The sequence below is a fragment of the Podarcis tiliguerta genome (assembly GCF_965153285.1).
Source record: "Podarcis tiliguerta genome assembly, chromosome: 1".
Classification (NCBI taxonomy): domain Eukaryota; kingdom Metazoa; phylum Chordata; class Lepidosauria; order Squamata; family Lacertidae; genus Podarcis; species Podarcis tiliguerta.
In genome coordinates, this window is record NC_139534.1 from 118587428 (window position 1) to 118607227 (window position 19800).

The 19800-nt window shown below is 46.5% G+C and overlaps 1 protein-coding gene and 1 long non-coding RNA gene across 2 annotated transcripts in view; one reads left to right on the plus strand and one right to left on the minus strand.

Moving 5' to 3' along the window:
* BEGAIN (brain enriched guanylate kinase associated) overlaps nt 1-19800 on the minus strand; it is a 185148-nt gene that overhangs the window by 144100 nt on the left and 21248 nt on the right. Inside the window, exon 2 of the mRNA XM_083440748.1 lies at nt 2519-2547. Coding sequence (XP_083296874.1) covers nt 2519-2547 — 29 coding nt within the window. The remainder of the gene's footprint in view (nt 1-2518; nt 2548-19800) is intronic.
* The window catches only part of LOC310678030, a 162725-nt gene that overhangs the window by 20891 nt on the left and 122034 nt on the right, over nt 1-19800 (plus strand). The gene's annotated exons all lie outside the window — the stretch shown is intronic.

Sequence of the window (19800 nt, forward strand, 5' to 3'; positions counted from 1 at the left end):
TGAAACCTGTGTTTGAAGTTCTGGGGCTATGAAGCCTGCTTAGCTTTCTGTGGTGCTGCTTTGCCCCAGAATATCTTTTGTTATGATGTTATTGCTTTGTTTGGGGGAAACGCATTTTCTTTCAACCCCACTTTCCCATTTGCAAAAGGGACAGATCAGTGATCATATCTTATGGTATGTGATTGCAGAAAAATGTACAGCTCTGAAAATTTGGGCCCTTCTTGAGCTAATGCCCAACAGAGTCTGGGGGGGGGGGGGGAGTTGCATGACAAAATCATTGAGCTGTGACAGAAGCAAGAATTAACTTACATTGAATTCACAATTCGGTGGCTTTTCTGGCTGAATAATGAGGACTGGAGCATTGACAATATTTCCCTTCGCTTGAAAAGACCCGGCCAGCCCATCTCTTCAACCTCTTCACTCAAGGGAGCTCCGAATATTGCCAGACCACTGACTCCCATCATCCCTGAGCATTGGTCATGCTGGCTGGGGCTGGTGGGAGTTGGAATCCAACAACATAGCAGGTTGCAGGTTATCCAACCCTGTTCTGTATGGTATGGAAATACTGAAAGGAAGTGTAACATCTTCCGCAGTTAGGGATGCCTAGAGGCAATATCCTAGACGTGGGGTTTGATTCAGTGTTGTTCGTTCCCTGACTGGTGGAATTTGATAACTAGAAGGCAACATGCACAATGACGGGTGAATAATGCAATCCTTCCCCAAAATGGTGCCACCCAGATGTTGTTGGACTACAGCTTCCATCATCCTCAACCATTGGCCATGCTGGTTGGAGCTGAAGGGCCACAGGTTGCCTTAAATCAACGGAGGACACAGAGGAGGACCCTTCGCTCAAAGCAGTAGCAAAGCTCTTCACAGGAAGGAAAGCAAATACTTTTGGACTACACAGACTCTTCCCATCACCATGTATTTGTAGACCACTAATGAACCATAACGAACCTCCAGGCTAGTCCCTGATGGCCATGAGGCCAAGCAGTAATGAATGAGAAATGAAAGAAAGATACCAGTGTCAAGGGTGTGTTCAGAAGCAGTGGCTTCGTGAATACTAATCCTGCCTGCATTTCCCCTAGCTAAGATCCAGCTAAAGGAACCCATTCAGTTTTCCTCTTTCCCCCGTTTGTGTTCGCCTACTTTTTCATCAGAATCCACAGAGCTTTGCAACTTTCTGACACTTTTTAATAACTTTGTGGCCGCCCTTTTGACACCAACGAGTTTGAAAGCTGTATTCTGTTGGTTCTACTCATGGCAATGGCTCACTGGAAACTGTAGGAAAGACGCTTGATAAACCCCAGATCTTTAAACAGAAATGGAGAACCTGTTGGACTCCAAATCCCATCAGCCCCAGCCAGCACTGCGAATGGCCAGGAATGATAGGTACCATAGTCCAACAATAGTTGGAGAGCCACAGGTTCTCCATCCCTGACTCAGAAAACATTTGGATGGTAATATAAACCTTGTCAAAACACAGGGAGGATGTAACATAGCTCCAAATCCCACTGTATTGCATACAGTCCAAATCCTATGCATATTTACTTTGAAGAAAGTCCCATGGACTTCAGAGAAGCTTATTTCCAAGTGTGGACAAGATCATTCACACTTAATTGTGCGCTGTACAAAAACAAGTCGTAATTGGTTCAATAAGAAATCTATGGCTTTTCCTTTCTTTCTTTCTTTCTTTCTTTCTTTCTTAATGCCTTCCAACGACATACAGAAACGAAACCTCCCAAGCAACACTCAAAACACGAGCTCGGAAACTTGCACATTTTCCAAATGCCATCTCCCCTTTGATTGAAAGCAGGGGGTTAATGCTGAGAAGAAACTTCTACAGGCAGACAACATTTTGAACACAGAAGAAATGACTCAAAACAAAACCCCAGCTAGAAAATAAACGTAAAACAAAAAAACCAAACACCAATATTACACCATTTACACTGAAACAAACAACAGGCAATTGGATGCTTTGATGCAAAGTTGATTCCCACCCAGCCCCTCCACTGACAGCTCTCTCTTCCTCTTCTTTCCCTGTGAATTATTTGATCTGGCTTGTTCTCGCTGAGCAGAGGAAGCATGCTCTGGCAATAGACCCAAGTGGTGGCTACTGCGTTTGTTTAATCGACTGTATCGCCTCCTATTTTCTCTGGCAATGGAAACATGGCATTGTGCAGACAGAGGCTCCTTCTGAAATAGACATCTTTGCAAAAGGCTCTCAACAACCACCCACCACCCCAGTTTCCTGCAGACCCCTGAGATTTTCAAAACCAGGCAACCGAATCTACTTCCAGATAGCCAAAGCACCCCAAATAAAGAAATGAATGGTCTTCAATCAATATAAGACCCAGCAGATCGCCTGCCTTATAACGAGCAGTGCAGGAGGGCGGGTGGGAAGGGAGGGGAGGGGAAGAAGGAATAAAGAAAGAAAGAAGAAAAGAAAGAAAGAAAGAAAGAAAGAAAGAAAGAAAGAAAGAAGAAGAAGGGGAGACCCCCAAACTGGTTGACTTACCTTATTTTCTCCATCTCTGCCGCAGAGGCCTACAAGAAATCAAACAAACAAGGTGCAAGTGAATGGAAAGGGAGCAGCAGCGTTCACTCGGCAGATTTATGCATAGTTCAGGCTATCCAAAAAGGCTGGCTGGCAGGCTTGGCTGGCTGCTGCCGCCGGCTCCCGTCTACCGAGCCCCGGCCAGACCCTGACCCCAGATCTGCATGGGAGCAGCAGGGGTGCACGTTGACTGGTGAACTCCCGAAGAACGCGGCAGCAGCAGCGGCGGAGGCAGCAGCAGCAGCGAACACGCTGCAGAAAGGCTGGCGAGCTCCCCAGGAGACATGGGCAACACGGAATGACTCAGTTTGTAGCGCCCAGGCGAAAAAGGCAGAGGAGGAGGAGGAAGGTGGAAGGAGAACCAGTAACAGGTTACTGTGCCGAGCGGGTTCCGCAGGAGAGAAAGTTGAAATCGAGGGGTGGCCCCGTCCAACAGGAGCCGAGGGAGGGAGGCAGGCAGCAAGGCAGGCGCGCACCAACGTGGCACATAGACGCTGCCACGATCTCCAGTTTCTCTCCTCCCTCGCCCTCCCCCCTCCCCCCAAAAAACCCCCACACCACCTTGGAGTTTTTAATTCATCACGTTTCCCCGAGATCTCGGCAGATGGAGCGCGCGCACGCAGCTCGAGCGAGAGTTTCAGGGATCGCGTTAGGGTTGTTGGTTTTTTTTGTGTGTGTGTCCCCCACCCAGCCTGTAATTCATGGTCTTAATTCATCTCTCTCGCATTCCGCCTTGCCCTTTAAGATCCACGCCGGGGTCCCTTTGATCCGCACCGGCAAGAGGGTGGGGGGAAAGTTTCAGGCGGACTCCTTTTTTTAACCCCTGTTCCGCCAGACCTGGCCAAGGAAGGCACCCCTCTCCAACTGCGCTTGACTCTTTGGGAGCCTGCTTAACCCTTTGCTTCCTGAGATCTGCCCAGATGAAGACACCGGGATGGTGCGGGGGGAAGACGGATTCTGTTGCAGCTTTTACCATACTAGTCCTTCCTTCCTTCCTTCCTTCCTTCCTTCCTTCCTTCCTATCTATCTATCTATCTATCTATCTATCTATCTATCTATCTATCTATCTATCCCTGCATCGTTTCATTTCTTTTGAATTCTTTCCCCTTTCAATGTATGGCATGCAACCATTTTATTCACCCTCGACACAAATATCTCCAATATTTTGAGCTGTCGGGCTTCTTTTGGCTCCGCCTGCCCTTCACACACATCTAGAGTGGGTGGGCGGGCTCTTCTGCTTTCCCCCTTCCATCCCAGTTTTTGTGAATTAGAGGATGAAAGCGCCAGGGCGAGTCTGGGAACCCGACATTTCAAAAGTATATTCCCATCCTTTTTTTTAGTCCCAGAAGACCTGTCGTTTCAAAGCCTCTTGTTTTAGATAGTCCTAAAGCACATTTCTCCCCTACCAAACATAAAAATTAAAAAACAAACTGGGAAATGCTGTTTAAAGGTGCTAGGAATTGTAGCCTTGTGAGGGGGGAGGAACTACAGTTCCCAGAATTCTTGGCGGGGTGTGTGCTTTAAATGTATGGTATGTACTTAGCCTGTGCAACAGATGTTGGTTAGGTAAGAAAAGGAAAAAGGAAGCATGATCAGAACAGCAAAAACGAAAATCTACACTGAAATATCAGTGGCGTTTGTGTTCTTCAATTGCCAACATATCCCCATTTCTCTCTCCCCCCCCCCCCCCGCTTCCTTCCTGTTTTTTCTCTGGCCCAGTCACTTATGATCTCATGATGTGGAAGTCCTTTCGTCACGTCCATTGTTGCCTTGGCAATGCCTTGCAAAATGCACCGAAAGGCAAACTGAACCCATTGATTGAACGGTTCCCCCACACCAATTCATTAACATACAATATTGCAGCGCACAAGATGAGACGACTTTTCTGAACGCCCCCCTGCTGGTTCCGATCCTGGGAGTCCTAAATGCCAAATGATAATCGCCAGTGTCCACTCTATGCAAGTGGAACCTCCAAAAATGGACGGGGCTGGCGCACTGGGAGAAGGAGGGTGTCCTTCTGTGCTCCACAAAACAACCCTCCTGTGCTGATGATGCAGCGCAACCCTGAATTCTCATCCTTTCACTAATGTAGAAGACAGAATCACGACCCCACTCTGCACTAGCAAACACCTTTCCTAAGCTGCTGTGTAGAGCTAAAAGGAGGAGGGCAATGAGGAAGGGGAAGAGCTTTAGGACATGGCACTCCACTATGTGCTTCAAATCGGGGTAGCACCTAGTTAGAGCATGGAACTGGCTCCCACAGGAGGCGATGCTGTACAGCAACTTGGGTGGCTTTAAGAGAGGATTAGATAAGAGAAATTAATGGAGGATAAAGCTCTCAATGGCTAACAGCCACGATACCTATGCTCTACCTCCACATTAAGAGGCAGTGATGCTTCTAAATACCAGTTGCTGGAAAATGGGGAGAGGAAGAAGAAGAAGAAGAGGTGTACCTCTTTCACCCAGGGAATTTCAATGCATCATTGTTTGCTGATGCATAAACACTATTCGCCTCGCACCTTTTCTCACATCAAGGTATTCCCACTTCACACGACCAAATTCTGTGGATTGAAGGAATCTGTGTAGACTCTTAACACATCTCTGACTCTTTGCAACATGGTCATAACTGCCACTTGCAAGGATCCACATTTTGACCATGCCACCACAGTGGTGTCTGGTGCCCATTGGAACTAGCAGATATGTCTGAATTTCCCAGACATACTCAGAATACTGCACTTGGAAGCAGAGCCGTAGCTAGGTGATCTTGCTCCTCTGGCAGAACTGTCCAGATTGCGCTCCCTAGCGATGGACAAGAAGAAGAAGAGTTGGATTTGATATCCCGCTGTATCACTACCCTAAGGAGTCTCAAAGCGGCTAACATTCTCCTTTCCCTCCCCCTCCCCCACAACAAACACTCTGTGAGGTGAGTGGGGCTGAGAGACTTCAGAGAAGTGTGACTAGCCCAAGGTCACCCAGCAGCTGCAGATGGAGGAGCGGAGAAGCGAACCTGGTTCACCAGATTGCGAGTCTACCGCTCTTAACCACTTCACCACACTGGAGGAAGTGATCTAGGTCATTGTTTCCCAAATTTGGGTCTCAAGCTGTTTTTGGATGACAATTCCCATCACCTCTGACCACTGGTCCTGCTAATTGCATGGACAGGCGGAGTCCCCTCAACCCCAGGTGACCCCCAAGCTGAATAATCCTTCTGTTGTGTTGGCAGGGCAGTCCTTTCCCCCTACCTGGCCAATCCCCTGGCAACACCCCCCCCCCAGGTGGGATTGGGCGATTGGGTGAGGTAGGTGGAGACCTCCAAGTATCCATCCTGGGGAGAGCAAAGCCAGCCCGTATTACCAGGAGCACTGCGTGCGTCCATACAAAAGGCACCCCCATTTGATGTGGGGAGCGGTTATTAGGGATGATAGGGGTTGTAGTCCGAAAACAGCTGGGGACCCAAGTTTGGGAAACACAGCTCTAGATGTTGTAGTCCAAATCCCAGGATCTGGAGGGCCACAGGTTCCTCATCCCTGGCATCAGTCAGTTCCAGGCTGGTGCTGGAGTAACATGAGTAGCTTCTCAGTGAGTCTTGTCATAGAATCATAGAATCATAGAGTTGGAAGAGACCACAAGGGCCATCGAGTCCCCCTGCCAAGCAGGAAACACCATCAGAGCACTCCTGACATATGGTTGTCAAGCCTCTGCTTAAAGACCTCCAAAGAAGGAGACTCCACCACACTCCTTGGCAGCAAATTCCACTGTCGAACAGCTCTTACTGTCAGGAAGTTCTTCCTAGGTGGAATCTTCTTTCTTGTAGTTTGGATCCATTGCTCCGTGTCCGCTTCTCTGGAGCAGCAGAAAACAACCTTTCTCCCTCCTCTATATGACATCCTTTTATATATTTGAACATGGCTATCATATCACCCCTTAACCTCCTCTTCTCCAGGCTAAACATGCCCAGCTCCCTTAGCCGTTCCTCATAAGGCATCGTTTCCAGGCCTTTGACCATTTTGGTTGCCCTCCTCTGGACACGTTCCAGTTTGTCAGTGTCCTTCTTGAACTGTGGTGCCCAGAACTGGACACAGAACTTGTATCTGGCTTGTTTTTCCTAAGCTAGCTCTATGGGTATGCACCTTGTCATACCTGACTAGAATGTACCTCCTTGGTCTCAAGGCAGTTGTCCAGAACAGGAGAACCTAGCTGGCAACATGACCAGGAGATTTCGCAAGTTTCTGCTGCACCGGCATACATGGTTGGTGAGTTGCATTTGTCATGGTATGCTCTGGCTGGAATGCCAATTGCTGGACCACGACAGCCTGACTACAGTGGTCCAGGCAATGGTAACCTCAAGACTTGATTACTGTCATGCATTTTAGGTGGGTCTGCCCTCACAAATGGTCTGGAAGCTGCAGAATGCCATGGCCAAACTGCTCGCAGGAACAGGTTACTAGAACCCTGCTACTCTGCTGTTGAGAGAAAGCTATGCTACTGGGCCAGGCTCAAGTTACTTGGATTAATTCACAAAGCTCTAAATAACTTGGGCCCAAAGTAAATTAAGGACCTTCTCATCCCTTATGTTCCATTTAAGTCATTAGAGCACTTCTGGTGATTCCTGCATGTCCCTGAGGTTCAATTCGCTTTCATGTGGCATGTTCCGTGCCAAACAGGTAGAAGTTTGGCAGGAACTACAAATTCCTAGACCATAGAATTGTAGAGTTCCCTCCTTCCCTCCAGACCTCTTTTGAAAACTTTTTTTGTTCAGATAGGCCTTTTGCAACATGATCTTTTTTCCTTTTAACCATTTGGTATTTATTGATGTTCTTAATTCTTTTAATGGGTGCTTTGTATGTTGTATGCCAACCTTGATATACTTTATGAAAGTGTGGATTATAAATATATCACTAAAAATAAAATAAAATAAAGGTGTGTCACTAGTTGTGCAGGCGCTTTTCTAGCGTGTTGCTCTATACATTTTGGAGTAGGCAGCTGTTAGCGCCATGTCATCTTGCTTTATCATACAGCAGTACAGATGATAGGTGTTAAAAAGCCATGTCCAAATGCATACTTACAGATTGCTGCAATGGGTTTCCCATACAGGCAGGCGGGGGGGGGGGGGGAATGGCTTTTAGTGTTGTGCTAACATTCCAAAAGGCTTTTCTGTTTCATTTGGCTTTAGCTTTTGCAAAGATGTCTGCATCAATTTTTTATTGTGTTAAGATGCATTGTTCCATAAGTAAGCCTACTCTAGTAGTACAGAAGGTTAGAAGCAAAGTTGTTTGTGAACAAAAGTTACTGGGGAGCGTGTGTGTGTGTGTGTGTGAGAGAGAGAGAGAGAGAGAGAAAGAGATTTTGTAAAAGCATTGGTGATGTCAAGTGGATACCCTTTTCTGGGTAGATATTCTGTTAAAGGACTCAGACAAGAACTTTGATTGAACCAACTGCATCGATGGAGGAGAACACTGAGCTTTGCAATTGTGTAATAGTCGTGTAGTAGCACCTTTTAATGGATTGACTGTAAGAGTTTGAAAGCTTCTGAGATCACCAGCTATTTCCCATGCAGAAATAAGTAAAGTAAAGGAGTTTACTTATACAACCAATCCCTTGGTGTATTCTCTATAAATACCCAGCACTTATATCTCAATGCATTAGATGAATCTATCCTTAGTTCCAGTTTCTCATCGTTGGCTATTAAATGAGAGCCTGCATGATGTCATGAGTAGCGTTGCACGATATCTGCTTTCCAGTGTCATAATATACCACCAGCTAAACTTTGTGATATGGCGGTATATTATGATGTCAGAAAGAAGGCAGGGAGGAAGAAGGCAGCTGCCAGCCATGGAGACAATGAGCATCACTGTGCACAGCTTCTGCCACTTCTTTCAAGGCCAAGAGGGCGGCGCTGCTCTAGACAGAGTACCTCAGCCAGGGCACCACATACCAGGGCACTGTGGAGCTGCCTGCCCCAGCCTCTTGCCTCCTCCTCCAGCATCTGGCACATGGAGGAAGGAGCCCCACGAGGCATAGGGCGAAGCTACTTCCTCCTCCAGTGCCACCCGGTGCACAGAGGAAGGAGCCCCTAGGGTGAAATTGTTCTCAGGCATGCTGTTTTGGAGGTGGGGTGCTGATTGGCAGAGGGCAGCACAGATCCCATGCATGCATCCACCCACCTCTAGTCCTCCTGAGTTTAAAGCAGTTGGCCTGAAACCGAGAGGCGAAATACTGCCAGGTCTAAAGTTAATAGTAATAGTAATAATAATAATAATAATAATAATAATAATAATAATAATAATTTATTATTTATACACTGCCCATCTGGTTGGGTTTCCACAGCCATTCTGGGCAACTCCCAACGGAATATTAATAATAATAGAAAAGCAATAAAACATCTAACTTTAAAAACATCCCTAAACAGGGTTGCCTTCAGATGTCTTCTAAAAGTCAGATAGTTTATTTCCTTAACATCTGAAGGGAGGGCGTTCCACAGGGTAGGGGCTCTCTGCCTGGTTCCCTGTAACCTCACTTCTCGCAGTGAGGGAACCACCAGAAGGCCCTCGGAGCTGGACCTCAGTGTCCGGGCTGAACGATGGGGGTGGAGATTCTCCTTCAGGTATACTGGACCAAGGCCATTTAGGGCTTTAAAGGTCAGCACCAACGCTTTGAATTGTGCTCAGAAACGTACTGGGAGCCATTGCAATCTAGCCCTCAAACTGATCCTGGATGATGCATTGATACACCGCCCACGCCTAGTCATGAGGATAAAATGGAGAGCCAGGGATTGTGAATACCACCTTGAGCTCATTGGATAAAAGGTGGGACATAAATAAAGTAATAAATAATAAATAAAGCTGGCAGCTGAAAACTTCTGGCCCTCCAGCTGTTGCTGAATTCTACCAGCCCCAGTGTAGCAGCTGGAGTGCCAGACATGTACTAAGGAGGCCTGGGTTCAAAATTTCAGCTAGCCATGTCACCCGCTAGGTGACTTTTGGCCAATCTCTCACAACCTTACAAGGTTGTTGTGAGTATAGCAACATAAGAAGCTGCCTTGTACTGAATCAGACCTTGGGTCCATCTTAATCAGTATTATCTACACTGACTGGCAGTAGCTCTCCATCATTTCAGACAAGGGGCCTCTCCCAGACCTACCTGGAGAGGCTGGGGATCAAACTTGCGACTTTCTGCATGCAAGGCAAGTGCTCTGTCCCTGAGCTATGGCCCTTCCCCAGATAAAACCACTGAATGAGACAAGAGGAAGAGAGTGGTCCTACCCCCCCTTCCTTTCCTTCTTGCTAGGCTTGTATTTTGAAAATATCAATCCATTATGACCTTTGATTCGAATGGCTTCTACTTAAAATACGCAGAGGTTTAAATAAAGATGGGACAGTACTACACAACGCTCACTGTGTTTGTAGTTCACCTTGGGGGGAAGCTTAACTTAGCATGACCTCACAAGGAACAATGATCTAAGAATAACATGAACTGAGAAAGTACCAGAAACCAGGAGAGTGTGAAATCAAATACCCGAAGGACTGTGCCTGCCTCTCTCTCTCTCTCTTGGGCGAGTGCGCTGCTCTTTTTGGTATGTACCATACCTTGCTTAATAACTTGTGTGGGTGGGTGTTGAAACATAGCACAGAGAAGCAGTTTGCTGGGATGTTTATAATTACACCAAGCAATTTAGGCACAGAGGTTGCTGTTCAGGAAATCGGGGCATTATGTGGCTGTTAAATCACAGCGGTATTTGGGATATGATTAAATTTCTGTGGGCATCCTTTCAAAAGCCCTTAGCTGATGGGACCTTTGCGATTTGACCTCCTGGGCACCCCATCTTGACTCTGGCAAAAGAGCTGTCTGTTTTTTGAGAAACTGGGCAGATTGGTAGGTATTGATCCGGTGGGACTTAACAAAGCTGATAATCAGCAGCCTGGAAACCAAGCCTTACGGGGAAAGGCTGAAGGAGCTAGGTATGTTTAGCCTGGAAAAGAGGAGACTGAGAGGAGATATGATAGCCATCTTCAAATATCTTAAGGGCTTTCACATGGAAGAGGGAACAAGTTTGTTTTGTCCTGCTCCGGAGGGTAGGACCGGAACCAATGGATTCAAGTTACAAGAAAGGAGATTCCGACTAAACATCAGGAATATCTTTCTGACAATAAGAGCTGTTTGACAGTGGAACGGTCTCTCTTGGGAGGTTGTGGACTCTCCTTCTGTTATGTACTGAGCTGAATCCTAGAACAATAGGATCCAGAATGCAGCAGTCTGACTGGTCCTCAGGAGCCACCCAATCCAGCTCCAGGTGGAAGTGAATCAGCGACCTGATTGGCCTGCAGGAGCAGCCAATCAGGCTTCTGGAGGAGGTGAATCTGCAACCTGATTGGCCTACAGGAGTAGCCCAGAATTAGCCAATCACGCGGGGCCCATTGTGTAAACAATGTATATACAGCTAGACGTTTTGGGGAAAGTTTCATTCATTGCTACTATGAGCGGAATAAAGAGCATGAAATTCACACTCGACTCCGAGTATATTTCACCTTCCTTGGAGGTTTTTAAGCAGAGGCTGGATGGCCATCTGCTATGGATGCTTTAGCTGAGATTGCAGCATTGCAGGGGGTTGGACTAGATGACCCTCGGGGTCCCTTCCAACTCTTAAGATTCTATGATTCTTTTATGGAAAAAGCATGTGGGTTTTATTAGTATATGTAGACCCCAACTTTCCTCCAAGGTAGCATGCATGGTTTTCTCCTCATCTTATTCCCTGAACAGCCCTGTGAGGTTGATTAGACATAGGCCATTCATATCATACATTTAAAACACTATGACACCACTTTAAATAGTCATGGCTTTCCCCACAAAATCATGGGAGCTACAGTTTGTTAAGCATGCTGAGAGCTGCCAGGAGACCCTGTTCTTCTCACAGAACTACGATTTACTGAGTGGTGTAACAGCCAATCCCTATTCCCAGGGAACTCTGGGAATTGTGAGGAATAGGGCTGACCAGAGCTTCGGCTGAGATCTAGAACCTGTTTTCATATCAATGCTCAGTAAGCGAAATAACAAGGATGGTGGAAAAAGCACTGGCTTTTGTACGGACTGCTATTCCTTCAAAGCTGACTGTTGTCAACATCCCCCACTCTTCCCCAGTCAAGGTCATAGTCCTCAAGGCTGGTTAAGTTATTTTGTTCCACAAATACCTCACCCTAATAGTAAAAAAATACAAAAATAAACCATGAACTAACTAGTGATTTCCTGCTCTTTCTTAATACCCGGCACTAGTTGCCTGAGGCAGCTACTTCACTCTGCCTAATGCATACCTGCCAAGAGCCCTGGAAAAATTGGACATCCTATTTTCTCATGCAAGATCTCAGCTGCCATTTTGGGTGCCACAATATTGCGTGCTCAGGGCCACGCTCTAGACCCAAAAAGCATTTGGGGCTGCCCGAGAGCGTGGTGTGGGTCACATGATTCACCCAGAAGCACTTCCCAGAAGACACGCATCCGAAAATGTTGGATGGCATGCTAATGATAGGGACGTACCAGTTTCTTGATAAGCAATGCATAGGATTAAGATGTTAAATTGCAATGAGTAGAATGAGTACTGTGCTGCATATTTAATAAGATTTTGAGCTTTGATTAGCTATAGATCCAAGATCCTTGTATTATAACAAATAGGAGCTAATAGGGTTGGGTAGGGTAGAAAGGTGCTGTCTGTATGACAAAGCAGGTAAAAAAAAAGTCAATAATACATTAATACAAAAGAAATGAGTTAGCAGGTGTGAAGCAGCACTCAGAATCATTTTAGTCTGAGCCAACAAGGTAATTATTATGTTCTTTAGCACCCCTGAGGTCCCCCCTCTCTCAACCCCTCCCCCATATATTGAATTAAATGAATGTGTCAATATCTTTGAAATAGGAGGCTTAATGTTATCTAATTCCTTGAATTTATGGGACGCGGGTGGCGCTATGGGTAAAAGCCTCAGCGCCTAGGGGTTGCCGATCAAAAGGTCGGCGGTTCGAATCCCCGCGGCGGGGTGCGCTCCCGTTGCTCGGTCCCAGCGCCTGCCAACCTAGCAGTTCGAAAGCACCCCCGGGGGCAAGTAGATAAATAGGGACCGCTTACTAGCGGGAAGGTAAACGGCGTTTCCGTGTGCGGCTCTGGCTCGCCAGATGCAGCTTTGTCATGCTGGCCACGTGACCCGGAAGTGTCTCCGGACAGCGCTGGCCCCGGCCTCTTGAGTGAGATGGGCGCACAACCCTAGAGTCTGTCAAGACTGGCCCGTATGGGCAGGGGTACCTTTACCTTTACCTTTAATTCCTTGAATATATCTATATCTCTAAGTCTGCCTGCCTGCCTACCTACCTACCTATCTCAGTCAGTAGAGCACGAGACTCTTAGAGTTATGGGTTCGAGCCCCAGGTTGGGCAAAAGATTCCGGCATTGCAGAGGGTTGGACTAGATGACCCTCGTAGCCCCTTCTAACTCTACAATTCTATGAATCTATCATCTGCACACATTTCCCCTGAATGTTCTCTCAGCTCTCCAAATGTTCGCTTTCGATCTTTTCCAAGCTGTGGGTTTGTGTGTTGCCTGGAAGAAACAGGCTCTGTTTAGCTTATTATAGAAAGAGGGGCATCCTACACAGCACCTCTACACACACAAAAGGCTGAAGTGGAGCCTGTACTGGACTGGGATGCTATTTTAATAGCCGAAAGGGCACCAGAAGTCTCCCCGTGGTCACTCGATACCCTCTCTTGCGCTGCACATTAGCATTCCTCTCTGCAGGTCCCTTTTTCTACTAGTCTGAAAGAGTCGGCTCTCAACTCCTACACAAAATGTGGAGTTGTTAGGATTTGCAGAGGAGACATTAAATCAGCCCCTGGAGATTCCTTTGTCAAAAGGAAGCCATATTTATTAAAAGTGCAGTTGGCTCTTCACATGTGTCATATTCTTTCCCGCTCGCCTTGGCCTTTCCCCTCCTTCCGGCACATCCACCCCCTGCCCAGGGTGGGGGAAAAGCCCTCTGCAGAAACATCCAGTGAATATTATCTAGTGGCTCGTGCTTGTCATTCTGTCCTGTGTGATACTATTTTTAGAAAGGGATTTTCATCCAATTGCCGTTCAGTAGACTAGTTGTCAAGGCAAACACCGAGAAGGTGGTTGAGGTTGAATTTGTCAATGATTCAGCAGTGCGGGCTGTTGTTAGCAAGCCAGGCTTGCCTCTCTGATAATAATGTGCGCTCTGGCATTTCTGAGAGCCGGTGTGATGTTGCAGGTAGCATGTTTGGCCCTGAAAGTGAAGGGCCTGGCGGGCTCTAATAACTCCCCAGGGATGAAGCTTAGCGGTCCCTGGACCAATAACAATGCGTAGCATCTGTAGCAATGCTTTAGAGCACTTAGTGCAAGGGTGGGCATGGGGTTTTTGGACTATGACATACCCTCCAACATTTCTCTGATGAAAATAGGGAGATATTATTCTATACCTTCCAACATTTCTCCAGTGAAAGTAGAGACATCCCCTCCAACGTTTCTCTGATGAACATAGGGACATCCGATTCCATACCCTCCAACATTTCTCCAATGAAATAGGGATGTCCTAAGGAAAAGGGGGACATTCTGGGATCAAATCAGAAATGGGGACAGCTTCTGTAAATCCAGGGCTGTCGCTAGAAAATAGGGACACCTGGAGGGTCTGCTATGACTCCCACCACACCAAGGCAGCATGGTCAATAGTCAAGGATGATGGGAGTTGCAGTCCAAAGCATTTGGAAGGTTACAGGGTCCCCACTAAGGGGTTAAATCTGCAAATTTCAGTTTTTCATAGCCCCCCCCATCTTGAATTCTTCACATTTCCACACCCCTTTGCATTTCCCCCCCACATTCTTCATTAAAATTGTTCAGCATTTTATTGTGAATTTCTCCTAATAGACATTTCTTTTTTTGCAAATCAGCATTCTGTATCGTAATGCACTTTCACATGATTTTCAGCAGTATATGCATTTTTATGCACACTTTGCCCTACTATATGCATTTTGTACGCATCACTTGGCATGTTTCAGAAGATGGCTGTGCTTCCATTTACAGTTTTGGGGAAGCTTGCCCTGAAATGCAAACAGAAGCAAATTTGCCATCCCTATTCCCCACCATGCCCGAGTAGACATTAGTAAGACAGATGGACCAATAGCCTGATTTTGTATTATGCAGCTTATGACAATCAAGTCATAAACTGGACTAGGTTATCATCTGTACTGTGTTGTACAAGGGACTGCCTTTCAAGAACATTCAGAAACTCCTGTGTCATAGAATTATAGAGATGGACGGTATCCCAATTCAGGAATCTCAGCTAAAGAATCCCAGACAGATAGCCAAACACCCTCTGTTTAAAAACATCTAATGAAGTTTTCCATCACTTTCTGACGTACTCCGCTCCAGTGTTGCAACAGCTCCTACCATCAGAAAGCTCCTCCTAAAGTTTAGTTGGAATTTTCTTTCTCGTAATTGAACCCATTGGTTTGGGTCCAGCCTTCTGGAGCATCTGACAGCCCTTTGGGTATCTGAATCTGGCTATCATATCACCTGTCAGCCTTCTCTTCTCCAGGTTAAACATACCCAACTCGCTCAACTGCAGATGGAACTATTAAGAAGGAGTCACCAAAATGAACACATCTGCAGTTCATTTAGAGAAGTGAAATTCAAAGTGGTGGGTTTGTTTCAGAAGGTCCAAAATGAACCAGGACCAGGACGATGGTGTCTGAGGGACCATCTTTGCCTGTATGGACTTGCCAATTAACAAATATCACCATTACAGACCTGCTAATCCCACCTACAGGGTTCAGTATTTTAAATATGTCTAGCTCACTTATTAGAGCAAGGCCCTCACAAAACGGCATCCATAAAAACATATACAGTGGTACCTCGGGTTAAGTACTTAATTCGTTCTGGAGGTCCGTTCTTAACCTGAAACTGTTCTTACCCTGAAGCACCACTTTAGCTTATGGGGCCTCCTCCTGCTGCTGCGCCACTGGAGCACGATTTTTGTTCTCATCCTGAAGCAAAGTTCTTAACCCGAGGTAAATTTCTGGGTTAGCGGAGTCTGTAACCTGAAGCACACTCGCTTCCCCGCTCCTCCGGCTCCCTCCCACCTTCCTGCTGACGGTTGGTGCCTCGCGCCGCTGCCCACCCCCCTCACGCACTCCCCTCAGAGAGCCGTTGCCACCAGCGCCTCTCTCTCCCTCTCTCCCTCAGGTGAAGAGGATGGTGGCGGTTCCACCGAGTCGCGCTCCTGAGCCCCGCCGCCCTCCAGCAGCCGCGTCGCGCGGTGGCCACAACGCGCGGGTGAGTCTGAGGTACCGGCTGCGGCAGCTGTCCTGCTTCTCCCCTCCCCTCCCCGCCGTTGTCAGTGTTTAAATGCAGTGGTGCTTCGCAAGATGAAAAAACTCATAGAACGAAAAAACTCGGGGAACGAATTAATTTCGTCATGCGAGGCACCACTGTATATGTAACAATACTGATTAGACTAAGGTGCCCACTGTTAAAAGACAGACACTGTAAGGCACAAACCAGGAATTCTTACATGGGCTAGGATCATATTCCTGGGAACTGAGAAAGAAGCAAGCACCGACTGCGAAACATCAACGCACTAACAAATTGCTGGGTTTTCAAATGTGAACATGGAACTGAGCAATTAAGCAAATTATAGACATTTAAGGCCAAGAAAAACCATCCATTGACTACCTCCCAGCCCCCACCCCATGGAAGCCATAGTTACCAGTAAAGGATGGCAACTGTGGAATAAAGCCAGAAAACAGAGGCATCACCAGAAAGAGTTATGTTAAATTCAGAAGAGCTGGGTTTAACTCTATCCCTTTCCCATAGTTAGAAAACCAAGATGGTCAGGACACATTCAGCACAGTCAATCAAAGGCATGTAACAAAATGAATTTCAATATGGGCAAATGTAAGCTTCTACACTTCTGCAGGAAGAACCAGCTGCACAAATATAAGATGGGGGACACCTGGCTTACTAGTAGTACATGTGAAAAGGATCTTGGGGTCTTAGTAGACCCCAAGCTTAACAAGAGTCAACAGTGTGAGCAGCTGCAATATATATATATATAATGCTATTCCAGGCTGCATCAACAGAAGTATAGTGTCCAGATCAAGGAACTAACAGTACCACTCTATTCTGCCTTGGTCAGACAATACCTGGAGTATTTGTCAGGATATTGACAAGCTATAACATGAGCAGAGGAGGGTGACCAAGATTATCAAGGGCTGGAAATCAAGCCTTATGAGGAACAGTTGAGGGAGTTGGGCATGTTTTGCTTGGAGAAGAAAAGACTGAGAGGAGATATGATAGCCGCATTCAAATATCTCAAGGGCTGTCACCTGGAAGATGGAGCATGCTCATTTTCTCCTGCTCTGGATGGTAGCACCATAACAAACAGATTCAAGTTACAGGAAAGGAATTTCCGACTCAACATCAGGAAGGACTTTCTGGCAGTAAGAGCTGTTCGACGGTGAAATGGTCTCGCTTGGGAGTTCGTGAACTCTCCTTCCTTGGAGGTCCCTGCGGGACTTGATGGGCCCTGCGGGACTTGACATCTTTCTGCAGGGCCTGCAAGACAGAACTGTTCCACCAGGCCTTTGGCCAGGGCACAGCCTGACTCCCTCCCTCGGCAATCTTCACGGAGCTCTGGCCCAATGGTTGCCAGTGGCTTGAATTAATTAATTTTATAATGAATGATTTTAGAGTGTTGTTTGTGCTGTACTTTTGTACTGTTTTATTGTTATTAGCCGCCCTGAGCCCGGCTTCGGCTGGGGAGGGCAGGATATAAATAAAATTTTATTATTATTATTATTATTATTATTATTATTATTATTATTATTATTAAAGCAGAGGCCAATGTCCATCTGTCATGGATGCTTTAGTTGAGATTCCTGCAGGGCAGGTGTCCCTTCCAACTCTACAATTCTATGATTCATTTGGGAAATCACAATTATTTTTAAGGCAGAGGAGCCTTTTTCCAGCCAGAGGGCACATTCCCTTCTGAGCAGTCTTCCAGGGGGGCACATACCAGTGGTGGCTGGGGCAGGAGGCACAACTGGGAGGAGCAGCAAATGTAAAGGCGTTGTATGGTAGGCTAGTTTCAGCCCTTTTGATCCTCTGTCCAGTTTTGGATTGAGCATCATCAGATGTCAACAACACATTCCAGACAGAAAAAACCACTCAGCAAAGGTGTGAATGGTTAGACTGTTGAACTATAATATGGGAGACCACAGTTTGAATCCCCATGCAGCCATGAAACCCACTGAGTAGCATTGGGCCAGTCACAGTCTCTCAGCCTAGCCAACCTCACAGGGCTGTTGTGAAGACAAAATGGCAAGGAAAGAACCATGTATACTACCCTGAGGTTTTTTGTAGCAGTTCGAAAGCACATCAAAGTGCAAGTAGATAAATAGGTACCACTCCGGCGGGAAGGTAAACGGCGTTTCCAGGTGGTGCTCTGGTTCGCCAGAAGCAACTTAGTCATGCTGGCCACATGACCTGGAAGTGCACTGCTCTGGTTCGCCAGAAGCAACTTAGTCATGCTGGCCACATGACCATGTACACCGGCTCCCTCGGCCAATAAAGCGAGATGAGCGCCGCAACCCCAGAGTCGGACATGACTGGACCTAGTCATCAGGGATCCCTTTACCTTTACCTTGTGCTGTGTTTCTGGGCACAGGTCTGGACTTCAAAGCTATGTGTCCAAGCAGTTTTGATTTATTTGTTGTTGTTCCAGTGCTTTCCCCAGGAAAATCCATGTTTTGCCATTGAACCGGAACAAAAGCAATCGAGTTTTCTGTGGATGGTCATTTGCTCCAATTCGGGGTGGGAGAGACCACTCTGACACAGAGCTTTGAAGCACAGACCTGTGGTCCTGGGTTCTGGCTCCACCTATCCTTGAGCTCTCTGCTTTCCGCCCCACCAGTCCCAATGGCTTCCAACCCATCATGAGGTCTGGAAAACTGCGGAGGCTGTAGCATACATATCAAAGTGATAGAATGCAGACCTGGAGGTTCTTTGAATCTGGGCCTTCACTTCTGTCTCCTCCACCTCCTCTGTAAAATCTTCTTAGCAGCAATTTTGCAAACCTCCCGTTTAAGCCCAGCAGCGAGAACCATTTGTTTGCTTAGAGATTATTGAGGGTCCCTGAAGAGTGAGGTTGACCAATATTGAATTTGTTAATGCAGATAAAACAACTTACAAGACGCTGGTTTCTAATAATACCAAGGTGTTGCTTTAAAGATTAATTAAACTCTAACATATTGAGCCAGCCTAGTAGGCTCGTGAATAAATTCCCGGTGACATACTGGGTTTCGTTTGCTCCCAGGGTTCGTTGGAGCTTGATGCATGGCAGAAATGGCAAACTTCTGCTGATTATGCTCCCGTCTTGTTTGCTACGGCTCTCGCATTCCAAAGCAGTTGCTGCGTCCCGGCGGACTCTTGATTCAATAGGCTTAATTACAAAGTTGAAAAATTGAGTCATGCGCACAGGTCAAATTAGAATGTACTTAATATCCCTCCAAAGGAGAATTTGGACCAGTTTATCTACAGGGCTCCCAACTCCTGGGAAAATGAAAGCACAATCCAGATCAATAATGCTATTAAGGGCTGAATTAGAAATGAGTTCAAACAGGAATCGCAAGGTGATCATGTTGGACCACATGCTGGTTTGAATGGAAAGAGCTACAGTAAAATAGACTTCGTGACACCAGTGTATGGACTACTTAGGAACATAGGACGAGGCCTTATATAGAGTCAGACCATTGGTCCACCTAACTTAGTATTGGCTACACTGCCTGGCAGCAGCTCTCCAGGGTTACAGGGAGGGGGTTTCTCCCAGCCCTGCCAGGAGATGCCAGGGACCTTTTGCCTGCAAAATCCAGGCTGTGCCACCAAATTATCATATTTCCCAACACCTCACAGGGTATGTTAAGCTTAAATATGTGCATAATTTATCATCTCCTTTCCCCCCACCCTAAAACTAACTCTAACTCTTTGCTTGACATTCTCCGTTATTTATTTGTGGCTCTCATCAGACGCCATCACTTCACAACTCTGAAGATCCAGACTCATCAGTTGAAAAGCATCAACTTGAGAGTACAATACAGTGACACTGGATTTGTATAATGACGACACTGAGGCAATTCTACTGTAAAACGATCTGTACCATTAAACTCAAGAAACATATTCCTTGCAAAGGGAGAAG